The following is an 18,512-nucleotide window of genomic DNA, read 5'->3' as shown; positions in this document are numbered from 1 at the left end:
ACTAATATAATAAACTTGCTCCTATTTACCTTCAGGTATATGCACTAATAAATAGTGTTTTCTTTAAATCTGAAGGAAGTAATGATATTATGAAACTTTGTATACCATTGTTTAGAAGCTTGTTTAAGGCCATAAATGAAATTCTTAAGTTTACAAGCCCAACTTTCTTTTCCCTTTTCTATGAATCCTTTAGGTTGTTCCATATAGATTTCCTCATCCAGATCCTCGTTTAAAAATGTTGTTTTCACATCCATCTGACGTAACTCAAGATCATAATGAGCTACTAATGTCGTGACGATTCTTAACGAGTTCTTTCTAGAAATTGGAGAAAAAGTCTCATTATAGTTGATATCTTCTATCTAAGAAAATCCTTTGACCATAAGTCTAGCTTTATATCGTTTGATATTGCCCGTTGAGTCACGTTTTGTCTTAAAGACCCATTTACAATCGATTTTTTTATAATTATTTAACAATTCAATGAGTTCCCAAACACCATTCTGGACCATTGATTTTAACTCTTCTTTTATTGCATCATAGCATTTTTCAGAATTGTTACTTTCTATGGCTTGTGAAAACGGTAAGGGGTCTCTTTTTATTCCTATATCATAATATGATTCTTATAGATATACCATATAATCATCAAAAATGACATATTTCCTTTTCCTTTGAGATCTTCTTAAAATTGCCGATTGTGATTGTTCTACAAAATCATCCGCGATGACATCAACATCATGTGAGAGTTTTTCGATGTTATTTCTCATCAATGCTCTCATTAATTTGAGGAACAACAATCTGAGATGAAATAAGAGAATTAACCTGAATCTTCTCAATATCAAAATTAATCCTTTGAGATTTTTCACTCCTATTAATTTTGTTATTTTTTAGGAATCTTACATTTCCATATTCTACTATCCTCGTACTATGATTAGGGCAATAAAATCTATATCGCTTAGATTTTTCTGGATAACTAATAAAATATACATAAATAGTTCTTAGATCATATTTCTTTTCATGTGGATTGAATACTTTTATCTCTGTAAGACACCCCTAAATATATAAATGTCTCAGACTGTGCTTCCTACCAGTCTATAACTCAAATGGAGTTGATGGAACTGACTTACTAGGAACTTTGTTTAAGATGTATATAGTTGTCCTAAGAGCTTCACCCCACATCGACTCAGGTACAGAGGAATAACTCATCATGCTCCTAACCATATTCATAAGAGTACGATTTCTCCTTTCAGCAATATCGTTATTCTAGGAATCTAATAAAAGGATCAATATTCTAACCATATCCATCATATCTGCCATAAAATTCACCACCCCTATCATATCTAACAATTTTAACTTTTCTATCTAATTGTCTCTCAACCTCATTTATGTACAATTGAAGAGTATTAACGGCTTGAGACATTTTATGTCTTAGATAAACATAATCATATCTGGACAAGTCATCTATAAATGTGATGAAATATCTTTCTCCACTAAAACAAGGAATATGGAGTGGTCCGCAGATATTAGTATGAATAATCTCAAGGAGTTCTTTACTTCTTGTAGCATTTTTTTTATATTTTATTTTGCTTTCTCTTAATGCAATCTATACAAACATTAAAATCAGTGAAGTCTAAATGTTTCAAAATATTATCCTTCACTAATTTTTTAGTTCTTTCCTTGGAGATATACTCCAATTGTCTATGTCACAATATAGAAGATTTTTCATTATTGAAACTACGTTTCAATCCAATACTTAATTGTATAGTTAATAATATCTTTATAAATTCAAGATCCAAATTAATTCTGTATAAACCATCACAGAAAATTCCTGAACCAACTTTTATTGAATCATAAAATATACTGAGTTTACCATTACCAAAAGAAAGACAATAACCTAACTTATCAATTCTATATAGGAAAACTAAATTTCTAGAAATAGTATGAATATAATATGTGTCAACAAGATCTATCAGATGACACGTCTCTAAGCGTAGATGATAAGTTTCCACTTATATCACTTTTGCTTTAAGTCGATTTCTCATAATGATGAATCTCTCATGTTCTTTTGGTTTCCAGATTGAAAGAAATCCCTGCATATTATTGGTAATATGAGTTGAAGCATGAGAATCAATCTACCAAGTGTCAGAAGGAACTTCTGTAATGTTTGATTCGTAACATACAAAGGTCGAGTTAATACCTTTCTTTCTGAACCAAGTCTTGCGTTTAATGCAGTCCTTTTTCATATGCCCTTTCTTGTCACAAAAGAAGTACTTTACTGTAAAAGCTTTATTTTCATTAGTTTGTTTAATATTTCCAAACCTGACAAATTTCTTTGATGGATGATGCTTCAATTTTCTTTTTTTATTACTAGCTCCTTGAGTAGCTATCATGATATTATATAAACTTTCCTGCTTTAATCTCAATTCTTTCTTAACACACATACTAGTTAACTCATTCAAATCTTACTTATCCTTATTTGTATTATAGTGAATCTTGAATGGGCCAAACTGAGAAGGAAGGGAATTAAGAACGAATTGTATGAGAAAAGACTCATCGACATTTATGCCAATGCTTTAAATTTTGTAACTTTATCGACCATATTGAGGATGTGATCCTGAATTGCTCAAGTGTCATCATACTGAGCCATAGTCAGTTCTTTCATTAGTGTATCAACCAATGACTTATCAGTAAATTTAAATGTCTTCAATAACCTTTAAATATTTATGTGCACTAGTTGCAATCGGTAATGAAGTCTTTATATTATTTACAATCGTCATTCTTATAAATATTAAACTAAGCCTATTAAATATTTTCCAAGCCTTTATTTCATTAACTTGTTCTATAGTACTTTTATCAGATAAATCTGTAGGCTTTTTAATAAGAAATACTAAATCAAGATCTAATATACCTAGTGTGAATTTCATATGCTCTAACTATTCTGAATAATTTGATCTAGAAAATACAAGGACACTAGAAGCATAAGAATGTATGGACAGAAGTACCACTACAAAAATATAAAATATAAAATAATATTAATACTTTAAGTTTTTTAAAAATTTGATGAACTATTGATATCATCTATATTATACCTTTGGGTGAAATATTGATATATCTAATGTTGACTCAAGATCATCTTTGGAGGACTAATATCATCCTTGTGGAATAGTATTGTTACATTTGGGTATATAACCTAAACTACAAGGATATCCAAAACAATATCATCCTATCCAATCACATAATTATTTGAAGTAGATTCTCCTTTGAGATTATTTTTTTAATGTCATTTAGGACTGATTCCTTAATATTATTTTATAAGTTATTAGTCTAGGTTATTTTGGTGGCTACAAGACCAATACAACAATATAAAATAAAATTTAAAAATATCTTATAAATAATAAAAATTTTATTATAATTCACATCACAAAAGCCTATCATCCTATGCCACTTTGACAGTTTAAGTCAGATAAAACTTAAGGAGATGAATTACAAATAATATTCATCAAATTTCTTCAATTTAATTTATGCTAAGCAGTTCAATAATAGAATAACAACCATAATAATTATTAAACATTAATCAGTAAAAGAAAACTCATATGATAATCATGATAACATATAAATTATGCTTTCATGTGAAAGATAAATATTATTTCATAATTTCAAATATATACATATGAATAACCAAATGAATATCAAGAATAATAATTAGATTTTATTTACCACATGTAAAAATATAATAAGTAATTCATATGAGAAAATTATAAAAGTGAACCATAATCTATAATTTTTTAATCAAAATTAAATACAATCAAATAATCAAAATTTAATCATGATTAAATTTAATCATAATTATAATAAATCATATTTATCAATTTTATAATTGAGAATGTAAATTAGAAATTCTTTAATTTCATAAGGGTAAAACTATAAATATTTGACATGATATAAACTAGAATTATAAAATTTATAAGGGTAGAACTGTAAAAAGAATTAAAAGATATTAATAAAATACATAAGGGCAAAACTATAATTTGACCCAAGGGAAACCTTAGGGCAAAAATTGTAATTTTGCCAAAACCTTACTACGCCATCGCTGTTGCCCGCGCATGCGGCGCTGCCATTACCGTTGCCCGCGCGTGGTCACTGCAACGGTTCCTGCCCCCGTGTGGTCGCTATGGCGGTTCTTGCCGATGTGTGGTTGCTACGGTGGTTCCTGCCCGAGCACGACCGCTGCTACTACCACCGCGGGACTACCGACGCTTGCGCACAGCTGGCCGCGACTACCTGCGCATGTGGCTACTGCCTATGCGGCTTTCAACGCCTGCACACGGCTGGCTACGACTGCCCGCATGTGCAGCTATTGCTTGCGCGATTGCCAACGCCTTCGCATAGCTGGTCGCGGTTGTTGTCAGCGTGCGGTCGCCACCTGATGCACGACCTACCCGTGTGCAATCGCCGCATGGGTGCGGTGCTGCTGCCTACTGCACGCACGCTGCCCAATGCAATAGAATCGCTGGTTGTACGCAGCAAGGTCGACGGTGACCATTGTTGCTTCGCGATCATTTGGAGAATAGAAATCATTAAAAAATAATAGATCTAATATATTTAATTTCAAGAACCTAAGCTGTGATACCGAAGTATAAAATCTGTAATATGTTGTATTAAATACAGAAATAATTTTTTATGTCATGATTAAAATCAAATAATTAGATCTAATTTAACGATACATACCTTTTAATGTCATCTGAAAAGAGATTTCTATTTAATCTGTAAATACACCATCTTTAATCCAAGATCGATGTCAATATATTTTATTAAAATTTATTTAATTATATTATATATATTTTATCTAATTATAAAGGATCATAAAAGCTAACAAGATTACTCGGCTTCGGAAGGAGCAATTCGTCGAATAGGATGGTCACTAGTGTGTCCCATGACGCCATGATGGAGAGATCATTATGCTTCAGAAGCTGGAAGGTTGGCGAACAAGCCGCAGGTGATGTTACGTTGCAGCCATCTTGTCTCAAGCTGTCGGTGAACTTTAAGCTCCCTCACCAGCTCGTCGAGTTCTCTTCCCCTCGGCCTTTGAGCGAGTTTGACGCTGCGGAAGGTCTACAAGAGCTACCACACATCATGATCCTCGTCACAGAGTTTATTCTAATCCAAGATGCACTTAAGGAGGAGGACGCCAAACACTGGAGTTAATAAATAGGGATATGAGAAAACCACATACTACTAAAACTTATCAGAAATATAAATTAATTTTAAGTTAATTATTTCTTTTGCATGTCATACTTGCTCTTAACATAAGATGATTTCTTGAGAATCATCTCAAGCTTTGAGTTTTTCGTGGATAGTGCCCCCCTCATTTCCAAAACACTCAAAAAAGAGTTCTTGCTTTTTAATATGACAAAATACCTTTAGGTTTAATTTTTGAGTTTGACACTAAACAATGCGTTAAATCGAATCAGATAGACACTAAACGTTTAGAAAACTAAGGTTTCAATCAATAACTATCCATCATATAGTTTTCCTGGTTATGAATATATACATTCTCTTGTAAAACTTTATTGATATAAAATGATTTGCTATATTTTAAAAATAAAGATATATTATTACTTTTGAAAACAAGTTAGAGAGAGCCATCGAGTACTTATCATTGACCTCCTTTCGCCTAAATCATTCAAATAATATTAATCATTATCATGAGAAACAAAATTTTAAAATTATATAAATTTTAAATACATAATCTGATATTTATTTTATTCAACCACGTTTATTTTTATATTTCTTTCCTATGTCAATAAAAATCAATTATTTTATTTTTATTTTTTGTCAAATTTTATTTTCTGTACAGAATCACTTACATTTTTTTTATTAATATTAATTCAGTATTTGCAATTTAAGATCATCAAAAATCACATTAAGTTTAAAAGATTAACATTAATTAATCCACAATCCTATATAATTTTCAGATTAGTTAAGAATGTCAAGAACTTAAAACCATACTTATTCATAATTTTCTGGATCTAATCCGACTTTCCTGATAAAAAAAATTGAGCCTTCGATAAAAAAGAAAAAAATCCAGTTTTCTTTTCTCTTTCTCTTTTCATTCTTTCCTTCTCCTCTACTTTCCTTCCTATCGTTCCTTCTCTTCCGACCAAGCCAACTGCGAGCCATGGCCATGCTCTACAGCAAGCCGTGATGGATTTTACTTGAACGATATCATGATGGTTTGTGAGCCATGGGAAGAAGAAACCTTAGGATCTATTTTTTCCTATTAATCCCCTTTATAATTGATAACTACAATTAGCTACATTTAGTATTTCGATCTTTATATTTTTTAAAATTATATTGTGATCCCTACATTTATAAAAGTAAAATATTAAGATCCCAGGATTAAAAAGATAATTTTAAAAGATTAAAAATCGAGAAAGAAAGATTTTATTGAAACAATGAGATTAAATATTTTATTTTTATGAATATAAAAATCTTAATATAACTTTTGAAAGCATATAAATCGAAATACTAAATATAGCTAATTACAAAAGTAATACGTAATTAGCCCTAAGACAGACAATAAGAATCAAAAATGTGTGAAGTCATTGTAATTTCACAAAGACTCATAGATAAGTTGGCTCATGTTCAGTAGAAAACACAACTCAGCATACAAAAACACAGCTAACCAATCCTTAGTAATTTGCTAATTACACCCTCCGGTGTACACTTTGCTATTGCTACCGCTGCCATGAAGCACAGTATAAGCTCATGTGTCTAATATAGCCCCAAAAAAGACCCCTCCTGAGCCACTTGCCTTCCTCCTCCTGTCTCCGCAATAGCCCAGGCTTTGTTCTGTGAGAATCCACAAGAAACGGGATTCACACAGCCGAACTGCCTTTTCTCCTGCACGATAGGTAGTTTATCCTCAGCAGCTTTGCCTCAGAGAACACGCCACTGCTTGCGCCCAGTGCCGTAATCTCGTCTTCACATGTTGCGGACTGTCTCCTGTTGCAGAGAAGATTACATCTATCTTGGCATGTTTCTCGTTATGCATACAGCAGCAATAAGGAGGGGGAGAAAATTGCAGCACCTGGATGGCAGATCTTCCAAGAATCTGTAGACCCTGGCTGTGACGGTTCGTTCGGGCTCGGTGGGCCGGGGATGCTGCAGAGAGTGGACCACGAAGAGGTGGCGACCGGGGTGGAGTCTGGTGGGCTCGGCAAAGGTTGAAGCTTGGGGGGGTCGGAGAACTCGCGGTTGACGGCGAAGTAAAGGTTGAGCGCGGGGAGTGTGTCGCAGAGGTCATGTCCACCTTCCTCTTCGTTGAAGCCAAACCCAAGATCTATGGATCCCCTCAACTCATCGAGATCCTCGTCGGTCAAGCTCGTCGTCCTTGCACTTGGCCTCATCTCCTCTCCCTCGCGCTCCTGCTCCTCCTCCTTCGCTCCTCCTCCGTCGCCGTCGCTTCCCACTATTATCCGCCTTCTGAGCAGTATCTTCTGCCTCCTCTTCTCCCACTTGACCTCAATCTTCGTCTCCCTCATCGAAAACTGATCCGAAAGCAGCCTCCTTGTGTTGACACTGAGGCAGGTAACGATGCCGCTTGCATCATTCCATCTCGACGCCTCCACCACGCCCCTTTCCTCCGCCTCGCTGTCACAGGAAGACGAAGAGCACACGTTCAGCAACCGATTCATCGCCCTGTTGTTCTTCGTCAGGTCTCCTACTCTCTACAGCTACTCTAGACTTTCCTCGCACCTCAAAACTTCACCGTGTCACACTTGGAACGCGGCCGCTCGACGACGACCGCAGCAAGAGGAGGCTGAAAAGGACGGAAGAACGAGGACTCTTCCTTTGTCACGAGGAATGAGTGTTACTTATGGATACAAGGGCTTGCCGGAGTGCCATCTCCAACCATTCCTATCCGAGCTGCAATGCCCACCACTCCTATTATTTCACGTTCACTATTTTTGCTTGGAAATCTCTATTTTATTCTACACCATGAGGGGATGGAAAGGAGAAGATTTTGGATTGGATTCTATATTAAGAAGAAGTGTCGGCCATGGGATCACTTATTCTATTTTGTAGAAGATTCCAAATTTATTAAAAACTATATTTAAAATGATGATTTTTTTTTTTTGAGTCAGTTATGATCTTATGGGTTTTGTGGATAGCACTATCACTTACTCTCCACAAACAATTAGAGAGAATAATCTTGAAGTTTTCAATCCTAAACATACATTTTTATAATCCGTTATGATCATCTTCTTAGAAGTGATATTATTTCCTCTCAAATCATTTCCTATGTAGCTTTCACCAAATCCTCTCATGAAATATGGTCCAAGCTTACGACAATGTTTGCCGATCAATCTCGTGGTCACCTTATGCAACTTCAAGAAACTCTCTTCAAGCTCTCTAAGGGTATACAATTTATTTTTGGGTACATGTAAGTTATAAAAACTCATGTAGACATGCTTGCTATGCCTGATACACCTCTTGATGATAAAGAGATTATTTTTCATGTATAAATGATTTTGGTTCAGAGTATAAGGAGATCTCAACTACAATTCGTGCTCATGATAGCCCTATATCTTTTAAAGAACTTCATGATAAGCTTTTTAACTATGAAACTTATCTTAAGAGAGAGTCATCACCTTTTGATACTGCTTCCATTGTTACCAATTTTGTTAACAAAGCTCATTCTAAATAAATGCAAGATCCACAACCAATAAGGTAATCATCCAAATAATCATTCTACAAGCAACATACAACAATGCCACAACAAAAGTATCAACAAATTCGGGTAACAATTCAATAACAAAGTCACCTATCAAATATGTGATATGCAATGCCATATTACTAAGAAATGTCATCACTTACAAGCTTCTATTTTGTGGATGTTTTAGCCTTCATGCATATTTTATTCTACATATCCTGCTACACCATGTACTTGGTTTTTATTACCACATCGCGTGCTTACTTTGTTGTTCAATCCTTTTAACCTTCTTCAAATTGGCTTGTTGATTTTGGGGCTTCTTATCATGTCATGTCTAACTTAAATAATTTATCTCTTTATTCTTATTTTGATAGTTCAGATGATATCATGATAGGTGATGATAAATGTATCAAAATAACTCATACAAGTTGCTACAAACCTTCCCTCTTTCTTAAAATCTTTTTTTACTTTTTGATATTCTAAATGATAATAATATGAAGAAGAACCTAATATTTATTACTAAATTATATTTTTTTAATAATATTTCTATTGAATTCTTATCCTCTTCATATATTATGAAATATCTCAATATGGGGACATATCTTATGGAGGGATGAATAGAGATGGAGTTTATGAGTGACTAACTATTGTACCATCTCTATCATAATCCATCTTTGCTTCGACTACTAACAAGGCTCCATTTCAAGAATGATATAATCGTTTAGAGTATCCTTCTTTTAAGATTCTAAATTATATTATTTATTTTTATAATTTATCTTTATCATCATCATCTTGTCATCCTTTTCATGTAATTCATGCAAATGCAATAAAATGCCCAAGCTTTTATTTTCTACATCCTCTCTCACAAATAATTCACCTCTTGAACTTATATATTTTTATGTTTGGGAGCCTTCTCCAATATAATTTCAAGATGGATTTAACTACTATCTTATTTTTGTTGATCATTTTATAAAGTATATATAGTTATTTCTCATGAAGCAAAAATATGAAGTATTCATCATTTTTGTTAAGTTGAAACTTATTGTTGAGAAGTTCTTTTAATGATGGTGAATTTTAAAAGCTTCATAACTTTTTTAAAACCAATGAAATGTCTTAATTTCTCACCCCTCTACATAATCCTAAACATAATGGGATCGTAGAATGTCATTATCAACACATTATCCAAATTGGTCTCATACTAACTCAAGCTTTCTTATCTCTTCAATTTTGATATCATACATTTGTCATATCAACTTATCTTATTAATCGCATGCCAACTTCAGTTCTCAACATGGTTTCACCATTTAAAAATTATTTGGATCCACTCCTAATTACAGTAAATTATATGTTTTTGGTTATCTATATTATTCATGGTTAAAACCTTACCCTCATAATAAACTAAAAGCTCATTCAAAATAATGTGTTGATCTTGGATATTCTACTATGCAAAGTATCTTTAAATGTTTTGATCCATCAACCAAAAGAATTTTCATTTCTCACCATGTTGATTTTATGAAATCTGTTTTCCTTATAAATCACTTATTCTTTTTTACCTAGGTTAACTTCTAATAACTTTGTTGATTGGGTCTCCCAAATTCGTGAGCCACCTCATATTATAATTTTTGTTCAGGTTGAAACATCAATCCCACACATTAATCTAAAAACTTTATCGACTCAGACCCCACTAGTCCTTCCTCAATGGTGCACAATAAATCATATGTTATCTCATCCATCTAGTTGCTTTATGAGAGTATTATGTATAAGGAGAATTCGCAATAAGATTTGGTTGGTATCCCTTATTTTAAATTCTTCTTGTTCAACATGTCTAAGAGATGTCATTGACCCCTCACCAATTCATCTGATGATTACTACATTAAAAACTCAAGTCATTTAATCTAAATAAATATTTTATATTTTTATAAAATAATTTTAAATTTTTATTTCTGAGCCTTCTACCATCAACCAAGCCTTAAATATTATTAAATGATGAGCAACAATGTAAGAATATAATGCTTTATTACATAATAGTATATGGGACTTAGTCCCATCCAATCTAAGTCAAAACCTTCTATGGTGTAAATGAGTTTTTTTTTATCAAACAAAATCTTAATGGGTCCATTAATAAGTATAAAGCAAGACTTATTACAAAGGTATTTCATCAACATCCAAGCCTTGAGTACTACGGCACCTTTAACTAGTTGTGAAGCTAACAATAATTCATGTTATTCTATATAAGTTGCGCAAGACTCTTCATGGTCTCAAGCAGGCTCCTCATGCTTGGTATCATGAACTTCAAACATATCTAATCTTAGTTGAATTTTATAATTCTTCATATGACAATTCATTATTCATTTATTCTCATGAATACATGATCATATTTTTACTAGTTTATATGGATGACTTAGTTATTGTTGGTAATAAATCAATAATAATTAATTAGTTTATTCAGTAGCTTAGAAATAAATTTTCTTTCAAAGATCTTGGGTCCTTTAGATATTTTCTTAGTATTCAAGTCATTCATACGATGAATGATCTATTTTTTCTTAATAGAAGCATATTCATAATCTTATTGATCATATCAAAATGCTTGAAGTCAATACTATTACTATACCAATCTCTATAGAGTTCCTCTTAACTTATCCGATAGTGCTAATCTCAGTGAGGCCACTAAGTATCGTCAAGTTTTTGGCAGTCTATAGTATTTGATATTCACTCATCCATACATTACATATATAATAAATAAATTATCTTAATTTATGTGTAGACATACTTTCAACAATTAGATATTTGTTAAATGTCATCTTTGGTACTTAAAAGGCACTATTGATCACAGTTTATTTCTCTGAAAGGACTCCCTTATGTTGCCTCATGTATTTTTAGATGTCAATTAGACAAGTAATAAGGATGACATGGCATCTCTAATTTTTGGGAGCTCCAAGAATGTTATATTGCAAGATTATCTACGGAAGCTAACTATCGAGCAATTGCTTCTACAATTGTTTAACTTTATTGGATTCAATTATTGCTATATGGACTATTTGTCACATTCTCTGATCCTCCATCTATATATATATGATAATCATGTATTTCACTCTTGAAGCACATAGCTATTAATTTTCACTTTGTTCATGACAGTTCAAAATAGTGAGCTATGTATCTCTCATGTCTCATCTTTTACTCGACTTGTAGATGCTCTTACTAAGTCTTTGTCTCGATAGTTGACAGGGATAATATTGACAACCTCCAACTCTCACTCCACTATGTGGACTAACAATAAAGACATGGGAACCAAAGGATAGCACACCTCAACTTCCCTAGACACCTCTTAGCTAACATTTCAAGACATGCATTTGCATTAATGACTGATAGCAAGTTGCTCTTATTAATGGCTCCACCATTCAGAGTAAAGAGGGCTTTGGCTAACACATGACTAGACCACTCGGTGCCCAGGTATAGAAGTCACTCCCCAAACCAAGCTGAGAGGTCAGGCAAGCAGTAACATATCTACTCTCTACTTTTTTATGTACATAGCTCATACTATTATCATCATCCCCCTCCACCTTGCACTGACTTTAAGTATCAGATGGGTCAAGCCGAGAAGCCCCCGATGCAGACCTGTTATGCAAGACTACTGACAGCCAAGAGATGACCCTATAGTAAGGGAGACCCTCGTTCCTCTATCTGGCATCTTCGTTCCAAGGTTAGATCACTCCCAATGAACCATCACCCCAATATACCTCCCTCATTGGTCCGTCATATTAGCAAGGGGGAGACAAAAGGATAAACCTACACCTTCGACAATGAACCAATCAGGTTGACTCACCGATCGATGGTATTCATGGCTCTATCATTTTAGTACTAGAAGGGGGGGCCTCTGTGCCCTTAGTCATCTGGGAGGGAGAATTGATAAGATCATTTAATCCCACATTGGTTGAGGAGTAGATGAACAAATGGCTCATAAGCCATCCGGGTCTCTCTTACTTTTAAATGTATTTTTTGAAGCTCACGAGCTTCCAAAGGGCAAAACCATGTTGAGTACACTCATCGTAAGCAGACTATTGCTCGTGAGTCTATAGATTGCATCAATGGTCGGTTCACTAAATCTTCCTTTATGATCTCTTCTATTACGAAATGATTTACATAAATATTTTATATTTATTAGTAGTTAAAAAATTATATAATTATCATATTTTATAAATTTTTTTTGTACATATAAATTCATACTCACTATTAATTAAAAAAATCAAGATAGTCATTTTTTTTCACCCCTCCTCTGGCAATGGCCTCGCCTTCTTGATGATGTTAGACCAACGCAGCCCCAACCATGCTAATGGCTACCTTAGCCTCGTCTCTGACACCTTCAGTAGCCCATTCCCTCCCTTTGCCAAACAAGAAAACATAAGAGAGGCCTCTATTGGATACAAGTTATTAGAGGTGCATAAAATGATGCAATATTAAAAGCCATCCTCAAGCTAGGTGATGAAGAACACTAGCCTTAAGATCATTGGATCTTGGACTCGAGGGCAAGTTTAAACATGGCAAATGTTTATGAATCACTTTAGAAAGATAATTCAATAGTAATATACTTTAGTATCAATTTTTTTGTTGTGCACTTGTATATGAAATAAGTCAAACGATCAAATGCATGCAAGGAGGCACAAGGGCATTGCAAAGGACGAGATTGCTGCCTTGAGCCGTGTGATCCTTTAAGGGATGTACTTGATACTTCCTCCACCCTTCCTTTTAATGAATCTTACTCGTTATGACACTTCCAGCCTTAGGAAATGTACTAGCCGTTAAAGCCGCATCACATGCATTGAGCATGGGGAGATGCGATGGTCACATTGGGCACATCCAGCTTTGCTTGGTTGGGGCAAATCAAGCAAGGGGAGATGCAGTAGGCATGTAGCACTTGCTTTTGTCTAGTTATGATGTATCAAGTGGAGACAAACACATTGGTTGCAAGGACCACATCAAGAAGGTAACATATGCTTTACTCGATTATGACACATCAAACATGGGAACACACTTGGGGCACAAAGGTGATGACAAGTATATCGCATGCTTTGCCTAATTAGAGCAATCGAGCATGGAGAGATGTGTTGGTCACAATGGCTACATTGAGCATATCATATGCTTTACCCGATTAGAGTACATCGAGTATGGGGAGATAAATTAATCACAAGCACATCACAAGCTTTGCCCAATTAGGGCACGTCGAGTGTCATGAGATGTGTTTTGTAAACACTGCATCAAGAACGTTACCTATTTTGAGCGATTAAGGCACATTGAGTACAAGGAAATATATTGGTTATGAAGGTCATGTTGTGTACATTATACTCTTTGCCCAATTATAATGTATTGAGTGTGAGGAGACATATTGGCTATAAAAATCGCATCGAGCACATTATATAGTTTGCCCATTTGGGGCACATCGAGCATGAGAAGACATGTTTGTTATAAATACCATATAGGATATGTTATATGCTTTGCTTAGGGTACATTGAGCATAAGGAAATGCAGCGACCATGAAGGCCACATTGGCATAGCACATGCTTACCCAGTTAGGGTGCATCAAGCCTAAGGAGATGTTTTGGGCAAGAAGGCCGTATCAAGGTGTGTTATATGCTTTGTCCAAATATGGCATGTCAAGTGTAGGGATGATTCAGCCATGAAGACCATGTTGAGTGCATTAAACAATTTGCCTGATTAGAGTGCCTCAAGCATGAGGAGATGCATTAGCTACAAAAAATCATGTTGATAACCTTGGGCTATTTGTCTCGTTAGGGCATGTAGAAGTTAGGGAGTCATGTTGGCCATGAAGGTCATGTTAGGTGCATCACATACTTTACTCAAGTAGGATGCATTTGCTACATCAGGTGCATCATACACATTATCCAATTATGATGTATTGAACACAGAGAGTGCATTGGCCACAAAGGCAACATCGGACATATCACACACTTTGCTCAATTAAAGCAAATTAAGCATGGGGAAACATATTGGTTGTGAAGATTGTGTTAGGTAGGTAGTATGTTTTACTCGATTACGGTGCATTTAGTGAGAGGAGACACTTTAGCATAAAGATCGCCTCAAACATGTCGCATGCTTTGTTCGATTATGGTACATCAAGCATGGAGAGATAGGTTGGCCGCAAAGGTCGTGTCAAACACATTGAAGAGTTTGCCTTGTCAGATCACATCAAGTGCTAGAAGACACGTTGACCATGAAGTCCCATATTGAATGTGTCACGCGCTTTACTTAGTACAGCATGAGAAGATGTGTTCTATAAGAGACCACACCATGTGTCTCACACGTTCTATGCAATTAGGGAGTGTCAAGCATAGGAGACAAGTTGGTCATAGAGATTGCATCAGGTCAGTCACATGCTTTGTGTGGTTAGGGTACATTGACCATGGGGAGACATGTAAGTTGCTAAGATTACATATAATGTGTTGCATACTTTGCTTGATTAGGATGCGATAAGCATGAGGAAATGTGTTTGCCGCAAAAACCCGATAAGGCGTGTCGCATGCTTGGCCTAGTTAGGGCATGTCGAGAGCTTAAAAATATGTTGATAAAGAAGGCTACATCAGCACATTGTACATTTTGTTCAATAATGGCATATCGAGCACGAGAAGATATATTGACCACAATAGTTACTCAGGCAATTACATGCTTGGGCAAGTTAGGGCATGTCAAATGTTGGGCGATGCTTTAAAGAGTTTGAGCATGGCCACATGATATCTTGTTGGCATTGATTGCTTGATGTCCCATATATAACTCCCTTCGATGTCACACCCATGGATTCGTTTGACGTCTTACTCTAGGCTTTGCTTGGTGTCATGCCTATGGCTTCACTCAATATTGAGAGTACAACTTCGTATGTCGTCCGTGACCTAAACTATCACCTGTGGTTTCATCCATCTTCCCTAACTTTATCTAAGTTCTCAATTATCATTCATAACATCCCTAGTCCACTATATCTTTAAGTTGGATGCAACTTCTGTGCTCACCATATCATCAACTTCGCCATGACAACATGATATATATTAAAAACACTCATGATATCTCAAGCACACAACATTATATCTTAAGTTCCATGCTCCCTAATAGGTAAACCATGTGGACACACTCCAACATGTCTCCTCATGCTCGATGTGCCCAATTCAATCATCACAACCAACACATCTCTTGTACTTGTGCCCTAATTACACAAAACATGTGTATGCTTGAAGTAACCTTCCAAGTACATATCCATGCACTTGACGCATCCTAACTGTGTAAAGCATGCGACATGCCCAACAACATGTTGATTGCCCAATATGACCATCACGACCAACACATCCCTTGTGCTTGTGCCCTAATCATGTAAAATATATATTATGCTTGAAGTTGCCTTCCAAATATATCTCCACACACTTATACAACCTAATTGTATAAAGTATACAACATGCTCGATATAGCCAAATAATTGAGGCATCATTGACATCTGACACATCCGCCTCAAGTATGAGCTTCTAAGATAATCCATAACCAAGTTTTTGATGTAAACACAACTATGGAGTTCGCATGACATGCATTACACTCCATTATGAATAAATTATTCTAAAGTATAATTGAGGGTCAAATGATATTTTCAATATTCCATACTAATCAAAACCCAACAAATAGAGCTCTATCCCATCAATATGAGTTGGAGGAGAGAATATTTTTTTATTTTTTTTAAATATTCCCTCACCACTCTATAAATAGGAATCTATGATGCATGGTTTTGTGATCGGAAAAACTTATTTTGGACTGACTTTGAATTAACTTGAGTATTGAAGTAATCATATTAGTACAACCTCGTGCTAGTTTTGCAATTGACATCTATGATCTAAGTGATTCTCCTTGAGGATTCAGCTTAAAGGAGTATCCACCATCTTAAAAATCTATTTCTATGTCGGAAGTGGTCAATTGACTTTTAGCTAGTGGCCCTGTCGATTTGGCTACCTGACATCAATCAAAAATCAATTTCGACATGAACATATGGATTTTGAGGATAGTTTAGTTTATGTAGGTTGCATATTTCTCAAGATTATAGATGGCATATATCCTAATTAAGAATTTATGTTATTAAAGGACCACATGATATATGCCATATAATGAATCATTATATATCAAATAACTATATGAGGGAAACCTACATGGGTGTGGGTTTTGGTTTCATTATTATAAATGATTTCGATAAATACTAGTTAGCTATTTGTCGAATGTATACCACATATTCTACTTACTGAATAATATTATATATATATATATATATATATATATATATATATATATATATACATTTCTTTATATCATTTTAATAAGTAGTTGATTTATTTTTCTTAAAAATAAAATATATATTGATGTGAATATTGTTAAGAAATCTAGGGTGACATTACATGTGCAGCGAAGGAAGAGAAAATAAAAATCTTAGATTTCCATAAAAAGATTTCATCATCGTGCGAAGAGTAGTGCGTAAATACCAACGAAATCAAAAACTGCGTATATAAGAAAGATGTGTCATCTAAGGAGATCGTATATCCCTAAAAACCTATAGATCTATAGGAGAGGATGAAAGAGGCCAACTGTCCTCCTCTCTAACGATGATCCATATGATAGGGGCTGCAAAGACACTCCTTAAATTGCTGTTCAAATCTCTTCCTCACGTGCACCACACAATCAAGAAGGGGCTGCCCCTTCTTGTTGTCCACACGCCCCAAATAAGGGTTATAGGTTGAGGAGGAGAAGGAGAGAAGAGAATAGGAGATGGTAGTCAAAAACACTAGCCCATGACCCTTTAGTTCCCTCATATTTATAGAGGTCCTCCATCAACTTAACCCTAATGGATCCTGTCATATTGGTTATTAGATCTTCATCCAACTACCTAAGTCTCTTAGATTATTAGGTCTCTACCCAATAGTCTTTCATTGGCTCTTATTGAATTTCATCTATAGGATCCAATATTTCATAGGCTTATTAAATATCCAATAAAATATGGGCTCCGACGGATATCTCATATCTGAACCTCTACTCGTCGCAACACCTATCATATGTGTGTGACATTCTAAGCTTAATATCGAGCTGACCATGAGTCATACCTGTCAGAACTCCTTTTAGTTCAGTAAATTATTATCTCTATAATAATTCACTCATCTCATCAACTACGGACATACTATGCCACTATGCTGCGGTCCCTAGATGATACAAGGGAATTCAATCCTTTGGAACTGTCTGTCCTCAATTACCACGTATCTATAGTCCCTCATCCATCTAATATCCCAAAGATTATATTTCCGACATGTTCTATCAGGCTTATACGGTTTTCAATTGAGTCTCACTCTAATCAGATTATCTTAGAGAACTCTTTCTCTCTCATTCCAAATGACCTTAGCTAGGGACTTGCTTGAGCAAGAACATATATGATATTTCTCTCATGACATCGAGAGATGATGATCCTCTATTGACACTCAATAACCCTCGTAACGTTGGCTATCACTATCGATTATTAGTTGTGCTAGATATGAAAGTTCTAGATCTATAAGTCTGGTATCAAAGAGATAAGTACTCATACAAGACATCTTTGGTACACTGGGATAACGAAATCGTTGTTTGATAATAAGGCATCATCAACCATCTAACATTTCATAAACGGATCAATTAGTGAACTCATTCTCCAATGAGCATCTGCACTGTATCATTAGTTTCCCCACACGAGCTGCTATAAGATCAACGTCCTCCATCATATGGACGGGTATACAGCATACTAGTC

General features: G+C 34.9%; 1 protein-coding gene across 1 annotated transcript; it reads right to left on the bottom strand.

The window, feature by feature from the left end:
* Positions 1–6,787: 6,787 nt before the first annotated feature.
* LOC135642696 (uncharacterized) lies at positions 6,788–7,786 on the bottom strand. The gene is made up of 2 exons (XM_065159046.1): positions 7,085–7,786; positions 6,788–6,999 (listed from the first exon to the last, which is right to left on the bottom strand). The coding sequence occupies exons 1-2, from the start codon at positions 7,689–7,691 to the stop codon at positions 6,920–6,922; spliced, it is 687 nt and encodes a 228-aa protein (XP_065015118.1). The 5' UTR covers positions 7,692–7,786; the 3' UTR covers positions 6,788–6,919.
* Positions 7,787–18,512: the final 10,726 nt, after the last annotated feature.

Source organism: Musa acuminata, chromosome BXJ3-7 (assembly GCF_036884655.1).
Source record: "Musa acuminata AAA Group cultivar baxijiao chromosome BXJ3-7, Cavendish_Baxijiao_AAA, whole genome shotgun sequence".
In the NCBI taxonomy this organism is placed as follows: Eukaryota; Viridiplantae; Streptophyta; class Magnoliopsida; order Zingiberales; family Musaceae; genus Musa; species Musa acuminata.
This window is presented reverse-complemented; position numbering and strand designations above follow the sequence as displayed.

Bases quoted from the DNA above. Each gene is read 5' to 3' on its own strand.
- LOC135642696 (XM_065159046.1), bottom strand. From the start codon at position 7,691: ATGAATCGGTTGCTGAACGTGTGCTCTTCGTCTTCCTGTGACAGCGAG. The intron at 7,000-7,084 runs GTGCTGCAATTT...TCTCTGCAACAG, and splicing joins TTGGAAGATCTGCCATCCAG to GAGACAGTCCGCAACATGTG.